This window comes from Amphiprion ocellaris, chromosome 3, assembly GCF_022539595.1.
Source record: "Amphiprion ocellaris isolate individual 3 ecotype Okinawa chromosome 3, ASM2253959v1, whole genome shotgun sequence".
In the NCBI taxonomy this organism is placed as follows: Eukaryota; Metazoa; Chordata; class Actinopteri; family Pomacentridae; genus Amphiprion; species Amphiprion ocellaris.
The window spans coordinates 32915252-32936281 of NC_072768.1; the positions used below are offsets into that span (position 1 = coordinate 32915252).

General features: G+C 38.3%; 1 protein-coding gene across 1 annotated transcript in view; it reads left to right on the top strand.

The window, feature by feature from the left end:
* Nucleotides 1-2427: 2427 nt before the first annotated feature.
* si:ch211-212o1.2 (uncharacterized protein LOC492735 homolog) overlaps nucleotides 2428-21030 on the top strand; it is a 59372-nt gene continuing 40769 nt past the window's right edge. Inside the window, exon 1 of the mRNA XM_023289888.3 lies at nucleotides 2428-2995. Within this exon, the coding sequence (XP_023145656.1) occupies nucleotides 2836-2995 (160 nt within the window). The 5' untranslated portion in view covers nucleotides 2428-2835. The remainder of the gene's footprint in view (nucleotides 2996-21030) is intronic.

Below are 21030 nucleotides of genomic sequence, written 5' to 3' on the forward strand. Positions count from 1 at the left end.
TCTGATCAAAAATAATAAATAAATTTAAAAAAGAATACAAAGTACAAAATGTCTAAGTGACAATAATAAAACAGATACGGAGGATTATCCCCTCTAAAAATCCCCTATGGACTTTAATATCTGTACAGTTGGTTATGTTTGTTCCTTAAAAATCTCCTGAGCTCAGTTGTTGAATTTATTCTGGTTATTTCTATTTGCTAGAACATCATTGTTTGTCTCTTATCCCAGTCCACAGTAATAAATGTCCACATATTTGCAGTCTTTAAGGGCACCTGTGGTAGCATATAGCAGACTATGCGCGTTGTCTGACATTTTACACTTGATGTACATATTTTCTAATGGCCGCTGCACCACACTGGTCCACTTGTTGCCCAGATGACAGGCTGGATTCAGCATTAACATTTTTTTTTATGTCTTAACATGTCTAAACATCAGAATAAGATGAGAAATGTGAGTATATTCCATACATAAACAATGAAATCAGATAGAAAACACTTAAAAGAACACCATGATGCAGCGTTGTTGTTATGCTGTAACGCTCAGTGTTTTATGAATAGCTCCAGATCTTGTAATTATGCATGAAAGCCCCCAAAAATAATATCATATGATCGGTCAAAAGTGCAAAAAGTACAGTCTTTCTCGGCCACTGAGCAGATCTACTTTACACTACTTGGTGCATTTTGTATGAGTGTATGAGTTACAGAAGTTGTCATAGTTGACATCTGCTACCAGTTAGTTAACTTTTACACTGAAGCAAGAATGGAAGGTTTTAGACACAAGAAGCTTTTTCAAAATGAAAAGAATGACGGCTACGAAGTGCAAACAAGGAGGATGAGGAGGAGGAGGAATTCTTCTGTTACAATTAGGCTCAACTTGGACAGAATTTCAGTCTTTTTTTCTCACTGACAGTAGATTTGGTCTGATTTTTTTTTTTTTAAGTTACTTTCTAGTTTATCTTTTTGTGGAACTCTGTGTGAACTTTTCCCTCTCATCAGCACCTGCATCTCTTCTCTCCTGGACTACTTACAGGATCACTCACCCAGATTACAGAGTATTACTAACCTATAAAATATACCATTGTGACTCCAGCTGGCAGCTAAAACAGGCATCTCTGGTCAGTCTAAGTGGGTCGCATTCATTTCTGTCATGAGTCACACCTTTATGTGTAATATAGAGCTCTGTAAATCACCACACGGTTTAGTGTAGCTAGTCGACACTCGCTGTGATATTAATGCAGGTCATGTAGAAACCATAGACAGAAAATGGGATGACTTTACTTAGCAGTGTCTCTTGAAAATTGTGCAATTGTCAAGTTAAAACCTAAAGATTTCTGGACTGGTGCAAGTCCCCACTGTTTCAAAATCCTAATAATGTCTCTACTAAGATGTGTGTGTGTAGATTTCAGCCTCTAGACAGTGTAAATTAGGTAGACAGACATATAGATAGAGACTTTATTGAATTTTTGCAGGAATTTGAAGCGTTACAGCAATTTACAGTCACAGTTAAAAACCTATATCTGGCACTGAACACAGAATCTACTAATATTCAAACAATATACAGTGTGAAAAAAGTTTTTAAAATGTAATGTAAAAGTTGCACAGTGTTTCAATGTTCTATAATGTGATTATGTTAATAAAGGGAGGAATAAAGGAAGAAGGAAAAGAAAGTTATTTTATAGGGAATTTTTGCATTTACATGTATATGCTTGAAGGGTAGTTTCAATTCAGTCAAGTTTGTCAGTTTATAATTAATAATACTGTATTTGCTTAGCATTAATTTTATTATAATCGGGTAAAGTATTTTATATAATTTTTTATATAGTTTTAATCCTTAATTTGTTACATTTAAACTATAAATTACACTGTAGGGTCTTAACCTCAATATTTAAAGTTGCTAGGTTAAACCCAGTATTATTTTTTTATATTATTTTTTTCTATTTTATTTTTCCTCATTATTATTATTATTATTATTATTATTATTATTATTATTATTATTATTATTATTATTATTATTATCTGTGTTATAATTATTATTATAGTGTAGTATCGTGTATAATAATATATATTATTATTGGAGTATTTTATATTTTTTTAAAGTATTACAATGTTTGTCGATTTAAATGTGCTTTTCAAATAATGGTGACATAATCGGACTTTGTAAATTGGAGACTCAGCTCCAGAATATTGGGCTCAAACATGATTTAATGCTTGATATTTATTTCACTAAATTCCCTGAGCAGGCACGAGTTATAGGATGTTGTTTTTAATCAGCTGGATAAATAAATACCTCCAGGTTTCTGGTGAACTGTTGCACACATTCACCACTGTTGCTTGTGCAGCTATTCTAGTCACCACTTCCTCTTTCTCTGAGTCCTGCTAGTTGCAGACGCTCCCTAAATCTGACGTGACAGCTAGTTGAACTCTCAACACCTTCTATTAAACCGGACGCGCAAATAAAAAGTTTGTTGTGCACAAATCCGGTGCGTCAGGACGCAACGCGACGCAACACGTGCCGGCGGAGCTTTTCCGCTCCAGACGGTGACAGCGGCTCGGTGTTTGCAGGAGCTGCGACGGGTTAATAAAAAAAAAAAAAAAAAAAAAAAAAGAACCGTGAAATAGGTCTGTGTGTCAGCGCAGCTCCGTCCGTTTATTTCCGGGTGGTACGAGCTGCTCCGGTACGTCCCAGCGAGCATCAGCCGCTCAGCCTCTCTCCTCCGCTCAGCCGCAGCCAGCGCCGGAGGCCGGGACGCGAACACGCTCCACCGACCGAGACGCTTCCCCCCGGTTGATGCCTTGTAGCTGAAAGCCAAAGCAGGGAGGGCAGCGGGCAGGAGCTATGGCGGCGTCGCTTCTCTCCGAGACCGACATCAGGCACCGGTCCATGGCGGAGGAGGATCCGAACGGGAACGAGCACGGGGCGGCTGCACGCAGCGCGGCGCCTCGCTGGGGACCGCAGCACGCCGGGGCCCGACAGCTTGCACGGCTCTACTCACCAGGTGAGCACAAACGCCTTGTTGTGTGCGTGTTGCTGTCGGTGTGAACTGTGTGGGTCGCAGGTCTGAGACTTGAGCTGAGGCCTGAAAGCCACAGTGCGACATCAGGGCAGATGGACGCAGGGAGGAAGAGGAGGAGGAGGAGGAGGAGGAGGAGGAGGAGGAGGAGGAGGATGCTCTTGTTTACAAACTGCTAAGTGTGTGGCTATAGGCAGCCTCAGCAACGATTTGTCATTCATGACTAATTACTACGGAGCTTATGTGGCTCCTGCACTGGCTGGAATACAGTAGGCTGTGAATTATTGCATGGCAGCGTGAAGGCCTGCTGCACAGATACAGCAGGACACTTCTGGTCTGCAGCTGACTTTAAAACTACATCATACTATATTGGGTTTGTAGAATCTGCTGGATCATGTCTCACTCAGCTGAAGTCCATCTCTGACTGTTGATTCAACCCATAAAATCTCATCTCTCTGCATCCAAGTTACGTATTTGCAAGGTTTTCCATTAACAATAATCCCTTCCTGCCTTAAAATGACATAATTGCAACTAAGCCGATGCTTCCTCTAGAATGAGCACATCAGTGCGTCCATCTCCAGCCACATATCTGCTACTGGGTGCAGCTCAAGCACTTCAGCTCACCTACAACTCTGCATAAACTACCCTGAACTACACAATGATAGGTTACACTACTGTTCAAAAGTCTGGGGTCACTTAGAAATGTCCTTATTTGTGAATTTTTTTTCAATGAAGATAACATTACATGAATGAGAAATACAATCTGGACATTGTTAATGTGGTAAATGACTATTCTTGTAAGACTTGTAAGACTTGTATAAAGTTGAGGGTTATCCTGAAGTCTAAATGCACCAGTCAGCAACATTTTAACCACCTGGCTAATACTGTATAAGTCCTCCTTGTGCCACCAAAGCAGCTCTGACCAGTCAGGGTATATAGATATGGGGCCTCTGGGGGTGTACTGTGTAGATGTTTGGGGTTTTGTGGGTTCCAGGATTGAGTCTACACAGCTCAGAGTTGAGCTGCAGATGCTTAATCAGACTTGGAGGCTGAGTCAACACCCTGGGCTCTTGGTCGTGTTCCTCGAGCTGTTTCTGAGCAGTTTTTACAGTACTGCGGGATGCACTGACCTGCTGGGAGAAGCTGCACCTGTTGAGGCTGTTGCTTGATTGCGTGTCAACATAACCTGCACAGAAATGCTAGACAAACTTTGCGTTGTCACAAGATGTTCTGTGTCGTTCCCTGCACCTGTCAGTGGTTTTAATGTTGTGGCTGATCGCTGTGTATTGACCTACCCAGAAACACTTCATGTCACATTAGTTCAGCTCAGCGTTCAAAACCAGCTGCTAACTCAAGACTCACAGACTCAAGGGGGTATTTTTGTATTTACACTTTCAAACCTCAATGTCAGACTCCTTCATGGCCTACAGGAAGTGTGGTTCCCACGGTGACCTTTACTGTTTGTTGTGTCTCGTCTCTCGAATCTCATCTCTTGTCCCTTATTTAGTCACAACGTTCCTCAAAAATATTGATCACAAGGATATGTGTATGAGTAACTGAAGAGTAGGGACCCACCAATATGTTCATTTTTAGGGCCGATGCCGATTATTGGTAATTATGAAAGACAGCCAATATTTGGAACTGATATGCATTAAATGTAATATTTTAACAGCATGTGATAGCAGAAAAACTGTCATTCATAGCTGGACTTGTTCATTAATAATGCTGACGATAACTGAATATGTAGAATAGAAATAGAAGGGATTAAATTAGAACGCTCTCCTCTGTTTATGTGGAATCCACTGAGATTGATCAGTTTATCTCCAGCAGTTACGTCCGCTGTTCTCTGTTTCTTAATATTTCACTGTTCTATTACTTTTATTGCCCACTAAGGTCCAGATCTTGAAGCATTATTAATCATTGTTTTCTACACTCTGTTTCAGGTTAATCTGTGGCTTCCTTCTAACTTAGCCGCTAGCTGTTAGCATAGCTTTAGCCACTCTGAGAGAAGCTAATTTCCTGGTTTGTGTTTCTTGTTGAGTTTTTGTTGATTGAGAGACATTTCTAAGACCATAGAGTGACGACAGACAGAGAGAGGAGGCTGCATGAGACCTGAAGTAGCGCATTTAATTTGTCAATAATCATCCAATACTTTACTGGTACAGATAATCGTAAAAATGCCATAATTGGCCACGATAATCTGAGAGTCAGTTTACCCCCTCCTGAAGAGTTTGACTGTCCTTTACAAAGATAAATGCAGCAACCAATTAACTACTATTTTTCATCATTTAAATGTATTTGTTATACAGCAGTGGTACTTTTTTGCAGCACACATGAATATTATTTAGTGACAGAGATCTAAGAAAGGACTCATCCTGTGCTTTTACTTCCTGCAGGAAGGGTGACAGTTTTGCTGAAGGGGTTCTTACACTTTAAGATCAATTTACCTGTCAGGAAGCACTACTCTGCCTGTTGAAGCCGTTGCTTCTTCTGTGGGTTGTCTCTCGAGAGCATTTAAAGTTTAAGAAAATAAACCTGAAGTCAGCGGAGTTGTCTCAGCTTGGGCCCGGAGACAAAATATTTGAACAGAAAGCATGAGACACGAACCGGAGTTAGAAAGACGAAGGCATTTCCAGGCGAGCAGATCCCCCATGAAAGATGCTCTCCTCAGGGGAGGTGTAGGATGCAGTGCTTTTGAAGCTTCACCTGTATTTAGCAGGATATCGCTGCATTTGCTGCATCGGTTTTCAGCGTTCTTTGTTTCCCGCTCTCTCGCAAATCCTCCAACTGTATGGAAATACGATAATAAAGTAGAGTACTCTGGAATATTTGCAAGATATTTTGGGTCTTTAAAGCTAACCTTAGTAAAGTACACATGTTTAAAATGCTCCCAGCATGAAAAACCTTGCAGTCAAATATCTCAGATAAAGGCCTGCGCTCCCACAGGGCTTCTGGGTAAAGTTTTCAGATGCTAGTGAAGTTGTTGCCTTCAGGTGTTTAGTTCTAGGACAAAATCAATGTCTGTGACAGAGTCTACAACAGTAATCCTCCAATCTAGTCCTTGGGGTCCGCGGTGATGCTGGTTTTCTTTTTTTTTTTCCACCTGCTAGTTTAAATTCACTTGGCGTCCCAGTCCAAATAAGTCTGTGATTAGGTGTCTAGAATGAAAACTGCCTGGCGGAATAGAAAATAAGCAGCAGTCTGGATCCTGTAGGACTGAATTTCAGGCTACAAATACGGCAGAATCGCCTGCATCCGTTCCAGCAAAGTGTTGCTTCTGTGTCATGATCCTGAGTATCACACATTGTGGTTTTATTAAGCGTTTCCCATCAGCTCCACCAGTGCTCCCACTCTCTTCTGTTTGTTTCATAATAATAACACTAATCTTTATTTATAGAGCACCTTAGTTATGAAATCAGCAGGTTTTAAAACACAGATCAACACACAATTAGGTGTAGAACAGTAAATACATGGATAGTTTAGAGGAAATTAAAACTCTCCAGTTAAAGTATGTTTTAAGACTGGACTTAAAGAGGTCACTGACTCAGCCGACCTGATTTCCTCGGGCAGATCTTCTCAGAGCCTCGGGGTCCTGACTACAAACGCTCTGTCTCCTTTAGTTTTCTGCCGGACCCCAGAACAGACAGAAGACCTCTGACCAAAGATCTTAAAGTGTGTGCTGCTGTGGAAAGAGCTGAGAGGTCAGAGGTTTTAGTTCAGGGCTTTTTACTTGGTATTTTTTCTGTTGTAAACATGTATGCTTTTATCCAAGATGCTCAATAGTTTCATATTCTTGACCACTCATTGCTACACTGACCTGATCAGTGTTTTCCAGAGGATGCTTATGATGACGCCTCTGCTCTGTTGGCTTCTCTCTGTATTTTTTCCATTTATTTCCATTAGTAATGACCATTTTTTCAGTTATCATGCATATTTTTCTGTTATAGTTGATGAATTCTCTGTTGCTGCTACCTTAAGCTTGACTGTGGTAGTCTGAATGCGACAAGACTGAATGGAGTTAACTTAATTTGTATTTACTTCTGCATTGAACATGATCAGTAGTGGTTTTATAGGAGGAATGTTTTCTATCTGTAACAGTAGAGTAGCGATTTTCCACTGGAAGAACTTGGGGTAGTCGAGATTTGGTACAAAATTTTCTGTAATCGTCCCTTTTAGCTCTTCTTTTTCCATTGTGGTGCAAAATCCGCCAGCTTCAACCACAATATTAACTAGAAAGTGTGCCAAAACTTACAGTAGTTACTAGACATGACTCCAGTTGGGACAGAGAAGAGTTGAGGGTTTGTTATGTTAGCCTGTGTGATGAATTTTACATTGATCACTATTGTGATGCTATAGCGACTTTGAGAGGTCCAAAAATGTCGTTTACCCAATCAGCATCTGTCTCCTCTGGATTTCGCTAATCAGTAGTGAGAACCATGCAGGAGTTTTTGTGTGCCACTCATAATGTACCTTACCCAGAGTTAGTACTTTTTCTCACCAACAGTTACATAAAACTTGCATCAATGGAAGAAAAGTGCTGATATTTTGGGCAGACTTTCAGGAATTTGGGGTCGACATCTGTCCATTTTTTGTGTTAAGACAGATTAATATTTACTGGAAACCTTTGTGCCACTCAAGTGCAGCTTAGAAGTACGTATCCCAGAGTTAGTACATTTTACTCCCCGAAAACAATCTTAACCCTCCTGTTGTCTTCATTTCCGAGCACCGAAAAATATAGTTTCCTTGTCTGAAAAAAATCCAAAAATTCAGCAAAAAAATCCCCAAATTTCAGAAAATTTGCAAAACCTTCAGGAAAAAAAATCCAATAGTTTCTTAAAAGTTTCCCTTAAAAGTTTTTTTTTTTTTTTAAATCCCTCAAATTTGGCAAGAAAATTCTTGTAAATATTTTCAAAAAAAAGAGTAAAAATCTTCCAAAAAAATCCTAAAAATATCTAAAGTGATTCCATATATATCAGTAAAACTTCTAATAAAAAATAAAAAAAGATTTTAATGTGAATGTTCTAAAGAAACATTTTTAACATTTCTTTTTTTCACCAAAAAATGTTCAAAGATTTCCCAAAAATGTTGAAAATGTGGACATCAGAAGTTTCACTGTGAAAATCTATACTTTTCCAACATTTTCAAACTTTAAAACAGGTAAATTTTGACCCGCAGGACAACACAAGGGTTAAAAAAGGTTCTACAGGGGCAGTTCTCACAGTTGGAACACGCATAAAGGTTCCTACAAGTTCTTGCTTCTTGTATCTTCACCACTGTGTCCAGATTCAGGTTGGGTGCATGGATGCAAGAAGAAGTGCGGATTTTTTTTTTGGCTGACTTTTAGATGTTTGGGGTTGATGTCTGTCCATTTTTGGTTTCAGATGGACACTTACTGGAAGTACATAACCCGGGGTCGGTACTTTTTCTTGCCAAAAATGGCTGGGATGAAGGTTCTACAGGGGCGGTTGTAACAGTTGGACAGGTTTCTACGAGTTCCTGGTTCTAGTATCTTCACAGTGTCCAGATTCAGGTTGGGTGCACTGATGCAAGAAAATACGATGATAGTTTTTGCTGACTTTGAGATATTTATTGGGGTCATCGTCCATTTTTGGTTTCTGTACGTTTCCCCCTCCCCCCTTAAAAACAGCCCTGAAAGAGGTTCTACAGAGGCAGATGTTGCAGTCGGAACGCATATAAAGGTTACTCCAAGTTCCTGTTTCTAGTATCCTAACCACAGTCACATGATTGAGGTTGGGTGCGTGGATACAAGAAAAAATGCTGATGTTTTGGGCTGACTTAGTTCAAGACAGATTAACACTTACTGGAAACTTCTGTGCCTCCCAGAAGTATGCAACCTGCTGTCAGTACCTTTTTCTTACCAAAAATGACCCTGACATAAGTTCTACGGGGGCAGTTTTTACAGTCGGAAAGGTTCCTACAAGTTAAGGCTTCTATCTATCTTTACCACTTTGTACAGATTGAGGTTGGATGCATGGATACAAGAAAACATGCTGATATTTTGGATACTTTGAGATATTTATAGGGGTTGACATCTATCCATTTTTAGTTTAAGATGGATTAACACTGGAAACTTCCATGCCTGTCAGAAGTACATAACCCGGAGTCTGTACTTTTTTCTGGCCAAAAATATCCCTGAAAGTGATTCTACAGGGGCAGTCTTCACAGTTGTAATGCCCATAAAGGTTCCTACAAGCTCCTGCTTCTAGTACCCTTACAACCGTCGCCAGGGTTAATTTAGTTGTTTTTTGGGCTGACCATTTTTGGTTTTGGACAGATTAAGACTTGTTGGGAACTTCCAGTGTGGAGAGCAGTGGCCAACTCATGTAGCATTATGTTCTGTGGGGCAAAACAGAAAACAGCAAATGACAGCAGTAGAGACTGAGGTGAAGTTAAACAAGTGGGCATAAATTAGGTTAAAAACATAAAGAACATATTTAGTTTTTTAAAATAATAAAAAATTTAAAAATTCTAATTCCCTTGCGCTCTACAATCTTCAATCTACAATTTTATTTAGCAGACACTTTTATCCAAAGCGACGTCCGTCTGAGAGCAGATACAGCACAAGCTAGGATCCAGTCAGGAGAAAACAACCTGGATAAGTTGTTTTTACTCTCGAAGGCAATGGCAGAGAAAAACATTTCTCATCAAGGTTTTCAGCTTTTTAACTTCATGATCCATATTTGTATTCCTACCAGGCACATCTCACCATCACATCTCTACTGTGTTTTATTGACCGGTGAAAGGGGAAAAAAGGCAGAAACGAGCCCACAAGATAAATTGAGCCATTTTATCACTGTAGATACATTGATTTTGGCGTGACGGCGGCAGACACACTGTGGCCCAGACCTTAGCAAAGAAAACCTGTGTACCAGTTGTGCATCAAGCTGGCTTGTGCCACTTTCTGCCTGACCATCTGCCCTGCGTCTCACTTCACTGAGCATTTTAATTGCCTCTAGTCGAGCCGTATTGGCAACTTGTTGACACTTTCTAAAATAGGACTGATGATCGGAGAAAAGAAAGCTTTTGCGCCGCTGCGACCGCGTTATTGTCCAGTTCATATGAGGCTACGACATGTGTCACCGTGTTGGCGCTTCAATCCAAATCCCTTCCAGCACAATGAGTGTGTTCATATTCACAAACCGCTGACCCTTTCAGCCTACGTGCCGAACAGGATCTCCTGACCCGACTCCTGACTTAACGTGTTTTAAAACGTTATTTTCATTTAACCCCTGTCAGCGTGCAGCCCGTCACACAGCAGAGCCCTCGCTTCAGTTAAAGCCGGTGAGACCAGCCGTCCTATTTTTAGACGCTGCGAGTAAAAGAGTCACCTTCGCCATTAATGGAATTGGATCTACGCTATTATTCAGTGCAATTACATTAGAGAGATAACCATCTCCACTCTGGCATTTAGTGTTTCCTACTGCCAGGCAACGCAAACATTACACATTCATGTCGAGCTGGCATACGTGCACACAAACACTAGCACACGCAGTAGTGATTATTTAGCTTAATTAAAGATGGATGTTGGACTAGAACCAAGAGGTTTCATGTTTCGTAGATCATAGTGATAAATGTGTCCACTTGTAAAGTCTCTTACTGCTAATTGATTACAATGCAGCTACACAACAGTAGTTTTATATGTAGCATCGTTAGTGACATGGGTTTCATTTTAGTTTACTCTTGAACCAAGTTTAATTCAGTTCACTTAACTTTTTATAACAAGAAATGCAACGCAGTGACTGTCAATTATGGCTAGTCAGATATAAACAGTACACAGAGATGTAACTCACTCCCCAAGACAGTTACACTGGTTTCTGTACATCTACAAACCTCTGATATGACACCACCATATCTGTGTTCATTACTTACCATTCAGAACTCCACCCGTACTCTTCGTTCTAACAGTCCCATCAACCTCCACATTCCCAAAGTCCGTACTGCTCTCGGTTGATCCTCATTCCAGTTTTCTGCCGCTAATGACTGAAACTCTCTGCAGCAATCCCTAAAACTCGCCTCATACGTATCGCTCTCGTCGTTTGAAAAGTCACTTAGAGTAACACTTCAGGATCACTGCACCTGTTCTTAGCCTTTCTATTTTACAAATCATTGCGTAATGTGTTTTGTAATATTGTGTGATTTGCTGTACATGTAATCTGTTTTAGTTGTTCGTCTTGTTCGTGTGCCGCCTCTTGGCCAGATCATTACTGAAAATGAGAATGAGTCCTCAGCTAACTTACCTGGTAAAATAAATGTTAGATGAATAAATAAAGAAAACTAAGCTGTTAGCAAGTCACTAAATTTATCAAAATGTGACATTTAATTTAGATAAAATCAACTAAAAAGCCTTTAGCTAAACTGAAATTGCTTTTTGATATCATAATATGGCTACTTTTAAGGTTCTGTCCACTTTTAATGTTACTGCAACAAGTTGAAGAACAAAAACTAGTGCACTAAATGAACACATACAAACTTTAAAGCTGTATTAAATTATTTTTGGCCACTTCTTGGTTGAGCAACAACAACAAACAAGCAGCATTTGGAGGTGAAAAAAAACTTGTCAAATATGAAACTATATTTGTTATTTTGTCAGTTTGTGAACACATAGGTGACGTCTTGGCAGAAGTGAGAAAAAGTCGTGCATGAGGAGCTGGCTATAGGTTTAAAGAGGAACTGCACACTTTAACGTCTTTTTGAGCCATTAGCTGAATGATATGTAACATCCTGAACCTTCCCAGCTCAATACGAACAGAGAGACGCTCATTTGAGGCTTGTTTGCATCATGAAACTCATAAAAATAAATGTTAACACATGAACAGATGTGGCCCCACTCTTGAGTGAGGGTCTGTAAATGCAAACTTAGCAGTTTTTCACTTCAGAAACACAGAGTGACTTTTTTGTTTTTCTAAAAAGCATCTAGTGGTAAATGTTTGTGTTGAAACTTTAGCTGCTTTCCTCATAAAAGTCTGCAGTGCTGCTTCTTAACTTTTCTGCCTCGACTCTGTTCACTGAGCAGCACAGTTGACAGAACAGCAGCTGACATGGATGAATGTGAGACCGAGACATTCTGTTGCTTCTGTCTTCTCTCCCAGTGATTATTTCACATGGAAATACAGCCGAGTTCACAGCACAGCCGTCGTCTTGAACTCGTGTACGGAGAATTTGTCGGAAGACGTTGTGGTTGTAAAATCAGGATTTCAGCGGCGCAGAGCAGCAACCTGGAAGAGACTGCTGGTTAACATGTAGTTTAAATGGACCGAGCTTCAGTCTGTATTTCATCCTCGTTCTGTTGTCTGCCAACGGAAACAGAAAACATGTAAAAGCAAGCAGCTTTATTGGGAATTTGACTGTATTAAAATGCAGTTTATGTGAGCACAGAGAGCAGGAGAGAAGCAAAGAGATGTAAAGAGCTCACATAAAGTCAGATGAGGTCAGGTTGCACGAGGTTTTACAAGAGCTGCAGCTTTGTGGGTTAATGGTGCTGCAGCCAGCGTCTTGAATTGAAACACTTCTGGACCACTAAAGCTCTCCACCACAGTAATGTTAGATTCAGTCATGCTCTCCATTTTCTCTGGCTTTGGGTTGTTACTGTCACAAAATTATGCAGTGGGTGGAGTTTGGCTTTGAGCTGGAGCTGAAGTTACACTTGCAATGACTAGAAGTTGGTCATAAACTAGTTTCTGTATCTGTTTTCTGGGCAGGTAATAAACTGTGGGCTTTTTTTTTTATAGCTTTTAAGGAGAAAACAGCAGATGATCGAAGTAGTAAAGAAAGAGGCTGTAAAAATAAAACAATAAACTGAAAGACACAAAAAGGCTCAACAGAACTGCGGAAGACCACAAATTTCCCGTTGTTTTATCTCAGCCACCGATTGCTTTTACTTTATATATTGCCATTTAATTCCAAAAAAATGAAACAGTGCAGTTTTAAACTTATTTCAGTGTTATTTTAAAAACAAAGGTCAATGGCATCGAAATCCATCTCCTGAATTTTAAACATGCTCTCATCATGAGAAAGGTTTTACTCATTCTAATCAAAGTGCAGGACTCCCATTCAGCTTTTTAAATAGTAAATTAAACCATTCAAAAAAATAAATAAAAATGAAAAAGAATGCAAATTTGGCAGCAATGATCCCAGAACACTGTAGCATTCAAAAACTGGAAAAAATAGTGAAAACAGCAACAAATCTCAGTAAAATACTGATATTTTTCAGCTAATTTAAATTCAATAAAATCGTAATTTTACGGTCAAGTACTGTTAAAGAAATATTTGCTGTTTATAAAAATACAGATTTTTAATGTAAACATTATTTATACTTTTGGCCTCTTTTTCTCCTGTGATTTTACTTGATATTTTATTTAACAAAACATGGAAATATTGTTAAATAATAGTTGATACTTCATATAATAGCAAAAATGTGTAAAATAATCATATTTTTGCTGATTTGAATATAGTAAAAAAAAATCTGCAGTCAAATGCTTGAAAAGAACAAACTAACTTTTACAAAAATTAAAATATATATAATAAAAACATTCAATTTGGACATAATTTACAGATTTGACCTGTTTTTGTTAAGGCTAACATGTAAATTAATCTTATTTGTTGTTTGTTTTTTCAATGATTTTACTAGTCATTGTAATTTAGCAAAACAGGAAAATCTGTAATATCACAGTAAACTGTTGTGAAAGAAGTTGACTTAAAACTATTTTTTTAAACATATTTTTTTGCAATGTGTTTTAAAGGCTGAAGAATATTCTCAAAAAATACTGTTTGGCTTATGATGGAAAAATATCGCAACCATCAGCCTCACTTACATGTACAATGTCACACTATTGTCATTAGTTTTTGTGCTGATATAAGAATTTTATAGCAGAATATTATATCCTAATGTTAAATATGTGTCCTCAGGTGGACTTTGGTGGCTGGAAATCACTAATAATGACTTTAAATTATCATGTATAAGAAGACAACACAGCATAGATACTAAATGTGAAGATGCTGATGGAGAAGTCGTGTTTGCTGCCTTGGTGTTGTCGCTGAGTGTAGCGCTGATTGATGCTTAAGAGGATCACTCATGCATTTGGGGTCGTGACACTTTATCCCGTCTCACTTAGTGGCCACGGAGCTCAGTTAGCTCACTGACTTTGGGTAAAAATAGCCCAGACAAGGCTGTAAAACGGGCAGCATCCTGATGCAACAAGCACTCTGCTGCTAAACTTCACATTTGTGAGTTACACAAAGCAAGGAAAGTTTACGCTCAGTCGTTGAACCTGGAGTTTTGTCGAGGCTTTAGTGGCAGCTGTTCGTTTAACGCAGGGAAACGACGGTAGAAGTTACTATAAAACAGACTGTCAAGACAAATTACACTGTTTTCTGGAGCCTTTCTGGTTTGCCTTTGTATCAATTCATATTTATTTTTGCACTCTTAGTCCAACTAGTGAATCATTTACCCTGTGGTATGTTATTTTAATCACGCAGATCTCTGTAAAGCTGTGAATTGCATTAAGTCAGAGTACATGAGTAAATATGGCAGAAACCAACGAGGTCAGAGGCTACAGATCAAACAGTGACAGTAAAACTTTACCAAGAGTGCAAACAATAAAAAAAGCATCATGATCTTAAAAGATGTGGGTCAGACTTTTATGAAAGGGTTAGTCCACCTTTATTAGAGACATATAAAACAGTATACGTGCAGACGGTTCTAGTTTTATGTGGCAAGATATTGAGATGTCAGCAGCAACCTGATCCAACAGTAACCATATCCTGGACACTGAATAATCCAGGGAACTACCGGCTCAGAGTTGATGTTGTAACTAGCACTGGAGGGAAGTTTTACTGTGTTGAATTTGCTGTTTTGAAGAACGGGGTGAAGGTGCAACAAAGGTTTAGTGACTCGTGATACATTTTCCGCACATTTGCACAAAATGTGAATGCACATTGAGAGAAGTTTTTTTGTTTGTTTTCTGCTTACAACACCTTTCAAATAGAAAAAAAATAGCCGCAGGGTTGCCAGTTTATTTCCCACGCTCCTGCTAGCTACATTTTTTTAACCGTTTTTAAGCAAGACGCTGAAAGGGCTTGAGTTTGCAACCTTAAATGCCCTAAAAAATATTTTCAAAAAGAATGATGGAGTCCCATATGAGCATGAAAGCTTCTGTCAAAATTGAACTGTTGTCTGTTTGGATAAAAATGTGATGTGATTGTGAAACACGTGTCATTCCAACTCAAATTTTATTTAAAAAAAAAAAAAAAAAAAAAAAAAAAGAAAAGTTCACCCCTTACCATCTTTTACTTTGACAGATTTCTTTTTTTTATACAGTGGTGAATATTTATTCATTTGAGTAAAGTCTGGGCTCATAGGTAATATTAGTTTTTGGGTTAGAAGTTCTTAAAGAAGGTGGGGTCCATTTTTATTGGGTATGGTGGTGGCAGTATTATGCTGCGGATCAATGTTCAAAGTGCCATAACTTGAGAAATAATGTAGCTACAGTCCTGAAATTTTGCAGATTCAGTGATATATACATGTGGTCTTCAGTGGTGCAACTCTGCTTAGATAAAATAATACAAACCAGTTACATTGTGGTGCAAATTTTGGTCCAAAAATGTCAATGTGCAATCATAAAATCTTTGTTTTTCTCCCTAAGAGGCTGATTGTTTTCCTACGATTGGCAACAATAGGAGCTTTAAAAATGCAGAGTATGGTGCCAGTTAGAAGCAAACTTTATGAGAAAAAAAACTCTTTTTTGCATTCATGGCCAATATTTAACATGCATTGAGCAGGTATGATGGTGGAACCATTCCAGTAGTGTCCCAAATGGAAAATCATGGTTCTCCAACTGATAGTGCTTCAAGTAATTTTATGAAACATGGGAATATGACACTTTGAACATTTATCCACAGATTTGTGCAAACAAAAGATGCAAAAATGGACATGATTCCACCTTCCTTGAGAATTTTCAACAATCAGCCTCTTAGGGAGACAAATTAAGATTTCATGACTGGTACATTTTTTGACCAAATTTGCACCATCATCTAACTGCTTTGTATTAATCTATCAAAGCAGGGTTATACTATTGAAGACCATATATAGATATCAATGAACCTGCAAAACTTTAGCACTTTAGCTAAATTATTTCTCACGTTATGACACTTTAAACATTGATCCACAGATTGGAGCAAAGCAAACGGTGCAAAAATCAACATGACACACCGTCTTTAAGAATTTAGAACTAAAAAACTAATGTTACCTATGAACCCAGATGTTACACATGGTAAACTCAGTCAATATTAAACACTATAAAAAAATTCAACATTCATTTTCTGAATATATCCCAGAATGACCCATCTATATTTACCATCTGATGAGAATGCATTGCCCATTTTTTAATTACTACCCCTTAAACTGAGTTTTTAAAAAACTGTAGCTAAGATATGTTTTGTACTGATGCTTTTTCTGAAATAAATCTAATATCTATCCCTAAAACCAGCCATCCTGCATTAAGCTTCTCCTCCGTACGAATCATCTGCACTCTGGGATTAAAACTAGTTCAGGTTCACTTGACTTCATGATCACATTCAAAGCCGCCGCCGCCACCTTTGTTGAGGCATCCAGATGAATTATGGAGAAAAAGGAGGATGGAAGAGAGGCAGGAATCATTTTTAGGCTTCAGATAAATGGATAAATGCTGCGACGAGGATTAACATCAGAGACGAAAATAGCTTTTAGTTTGAGTGGCTCATTTTTAGTACAAAGTGAGGCTTACAGCAGCTTTTTTTTTAAATAATAAATTGGGGATTTAAAAGAGTCATTTAAAATAGAATATGTTTCTGGAGTATTTTTAGCTTCATTGAGTTAAAAATAAAGTCAGCAGAGATGATGCTGAGTTGCTGTTGAGTGAATTGTGGTGTTTTTTTGTAGTCATTTAGCTTTTATTGCGAAACTACAGGTTGTGTTGCTGCAGGATGATGGCAGCAGGATATAGCCACATTTTTGGGGGTAAACTATAAAAACTGGGCAAAGGGGGGGATGTTTTTTTTTATCGTTCAGGTTATTGATCAGTGGTTTCGTCGCTGTAATAAGAATATGGCTGTTTGTGTGGATCTGTGCAGGTGAATCTCCAAATGACTTAGAAGCTTTTCCCTCATTTCAGCCAAAGGGCACAGCAGGCTGCAAGTGGAAGACATGCTCAGCGACGCTAACAATGCCGCCGAGCCATTTCATGAAAACTTAAAAGCAAAAATGTTCCCCACATGCTGACAAGTGTCTGTTTAAAGAAAAATAAACAGCTAAAATTCAAAATGTCAAAGTGTCCATTTAAGGGAGCGCCACGCTGTTATGTGCTTAGTTGTTTGGGCTCGGTTCAGCGCCGGTAGGAGGTAAATCTAAATAGCAGTTTGGCTTGTTAGAGTTTGGAGAAGTTAGATGAGGCGTTGGCAATGCTCCACAGAGCCAAACATGGGCTCATTACGGCAGAGCGAGGATGGACAAACAGCTGGATGCTTCTCCCTCTCCCTCTGTTTCTGCGTCTCGCCGTTTCTCTCAGCAACCCTCCATTCATCCCCTCGTCTCTCCTCGGTCCTCCCATATGTCTGAAGTGTCACGGTCCACTGAATACCGTCTCCTCTTCCATCTCCTCCATCCCCTTCCTCTCCTGTGTTTCTTTTGCCAGGCGTCTCCGTTCGCATGCGTGTCTTGTGTGCGTTTGATCTCAGGTTGCAGCCTGCAGTCGCTTCATGTAGTCTGTGATCTAAAGAGCGAAGGTGATCTTCAGCCTCTTTCAGCTCGTCTCCTTCTCACATGTCGAGCTGCTGCCGTTAAACACAGAGACGTTACAGAGCACCACAATAATTTAACGTTTCAGTTAATAGCAAGCTGACTTGTGCAGTAATATTTGAACTTCCTTTGAAGGAATGGTGAAAGAGAAAGAAGGAGATGCAGCAGATCTTCTCTCATATCCACATGTTCGATAGAAAAAAATCGATTTACAGTGTTTGTTTCTGATGTCAAGAATGTGCTAGTTGATTGTAGCGCAGTAATATAAAAGCGGTTTGATACGTAGCATCATCTTGAACTCAGTTTAATTCAGTTTGTTGAACTTTTCATGACTTTTTTTGCCACATCTACAATAAAACATAAACAGTACAATCCTCAATAAATAACAATAATAATAACTTTATTTATGTAGTAGCCTTAAGAACAGCATTCACCAAGTGATTTGACAGTCAAAACATGCAGGAGACAAGTCAGAGCAGTCAATTAAAATAAACAGTAAAAATTATAATAAATTAAGGAATAATCAGCTTGGTTAGCACTCATATCAAACAAGAGAACTAGGCAGTTTAGAAATTAAAGAATAAGATTAAGGGTTAAAGTTAGAAATTAAAAATATTTTTTAAAAATTAGAGAATTAAAGAGTTAGAGAGACAACATCACACCAAAGAACCACGCAGCTAAAAATAAAATAAGATTAGAGAGAACATCTAAAATCAACAGGATATAATACAAAATAGAACACTAAAACTAATAAATAAAGCTATAAGTAAACTTCACATAAAAGCAAGTCTATAAAAGTGGGTTTTCAGAAATGATTTTAAAGAAGTTACTGACTCTGCAAGCCTTATCTCCTCAGATAACGGAATTATACAGCAAGCTACTATTATTCACCATTGCATTACTTAATTTTCAATTTAAAAGTGAGAAAAGTGACCTATAGGGTTCTACTTCAAACGCTCGAGACGTTTTTTTTTTTTTTTACCAACTGTGAAACTGAAGAAGCATTTTGGTTAATTGTTGTTTGTCTTCTCACTGAGCAGCCAACTTCTATTTTGCCGCTTTATCCCAATTTGTATGTTAAAAACAACACAATAATTAAGCGTTTTGCCTAAAATTATGATCAGTGATATTATGTCGACTTAAGTCATCGAAGCACGAAAGAGAAAAACAAAGTTGGAGCAATTTTTGAGTTTGGTTTTCTCATTTGGAAACAAAAAAACAAGTGGACCGAATGATTTTTTTTTCTTAATTTTTGTCTTAAAATTAAGACAATTTAGAATAGAATAGAATAGAATAGAATAGAATAGAATAGAATAGAATATCCTTTATTTATTTCCCCCATTTCCCCTTGTGGGGAAAAGGGGGAAAAAAGCCACATGATTTCTGTTTTTGGTTTCAAATGAATAAAAAAGGAATTACCAAAAACCTAAATATAACATTCTTCATTCAAGGGTTTTTGAATCTGATATAACAAAGAGAATAAATGTTATTTTGCTGTTGTTTTTGAATTACAAAGGCATGCCAGTTTGTCTGATTCTACCCAGACAAACTGGAGGAAGGAACTGAAGGAAGGTGTGAATTTGTACCAACATTCAGGACATTCAGTGAAAATTTCTTAAACTTTGCATCTTTTACATCTGATTTATCACTTTTTCTCCTGTCACTGGGGAATAGGAGCACAAAATGAATCTAAAAAAACAAAAAAAAACACCGACTGTAGCTGACTGAGCACTAACAGCAGATCTTAATGAAGACATGATTATGCTCTGGGGACAGAGTCCTGGAACAATTATGAAATGAATAATTTCAGAAACGGAGCACTTTGGTTTAGTGGATTAGTGTCCAGCGGTGAAGATCTACAAATGTCAGAAAATTCTTGCAGATCTCAGCCCTGAAACAGCTGATTTGTCTGTTGTAGAGACGCTGCTGTGATATCAGCCACTTCTGTTGAGTGTCACATGAACTGCTGACTTCAGGGCTTACAGGTCAGAGATCAGAATGAGAGGTTTTTTTCTTTGTTTCCTGCTTCCTCTGAGCAGAAACACACATCAAGTGGTGTCCTGGAACATTTGAGCTCGAGTCAGTTTCAGACGTTATTTGAATTGCAAGTGTGAATAATCTTGTAATTTTAAAGGTCACGTTTTTCTTTTTTTTTGGATTAGTTCTCCCATGCTGTGTGTGCAAATTGATTACATCAGTTTTCTGACCTAGAAAAAGTCTGACATTTTTATCAAGACTTTTTTTTTTTTTTTAATTCTTAACTACAGTTACTGCTGGGTGTAAACCAAGTCATGTATTGATAGCTAGACTCTTCTCCTCTGTGGTTCCCCGGTGGTGGAACGAGTTACCAAACTCCCTCTCAGTCTTTAAGAAAAGAGCAAAAACCCAGATATTCACTGAACACCTCTTCACTTGACAGACTCTGAAAAAACAAACAAAAAAAAAATGTCCTAATATGTCCTCACCGCCTGTAAGCACCGCAGTCCTGTTGTTACTCTTGAACTTGTTTTATGGCTCTTGTCCAAGTTGTCTTCTCCTGACTAGATCCTTGCTTGTGTTGCATCTACTCTCAGATGTACATTGCTTTGGATAAAAGTGTCTGCTAAATTGAATTGTAGAATTTAACCTTTTGCAGACATAAAATTCAATTCAAATTCAATTCAGTTTTATTGATATAGCGCCAATTACAGGTCAAACATTCAAGCATTGCTTAAATTGCCTCATTAACACCGAATACTTGTCACGTCATCTTTATTTGGCTTGATTTGAGCACCCAGAAGATTGATTCATTCAGTTTTTCCACTAACTATTGATCAAAGTATAGTGTTTTTGTGCCAGAATAGTTTTTGCAAAGAAAAGAGAAGCGTTTTTTTGGCTGATGTGTCTTTATTTCTGTTTATTGTGTCTAATGCTCAGTATGACATCTCTTTGAAAGGCATATGGGTTCAGTAAAGCGTCTTGAGACAACTGACCTCTAATTGGCACTATATAAATAAAATTGAATTGAACTGAATTGAATTGAACACAGCCTGCAGTTCAGCCCAGTTCAGCTGAAAGGTTCCTAAACTTTTCACTGTTGGATGCAGCAGACGCAGACAGTACTTCACGTTTGCATCGAGAAGTGCAAAATTTTTAGTTTTTTACTGCATCTAGTTACTGCAAGTGGTTTATTGTTTTGACAAATTTCCAAATTATATATGTAGAATAAAGACATTTCCATGAAACATTC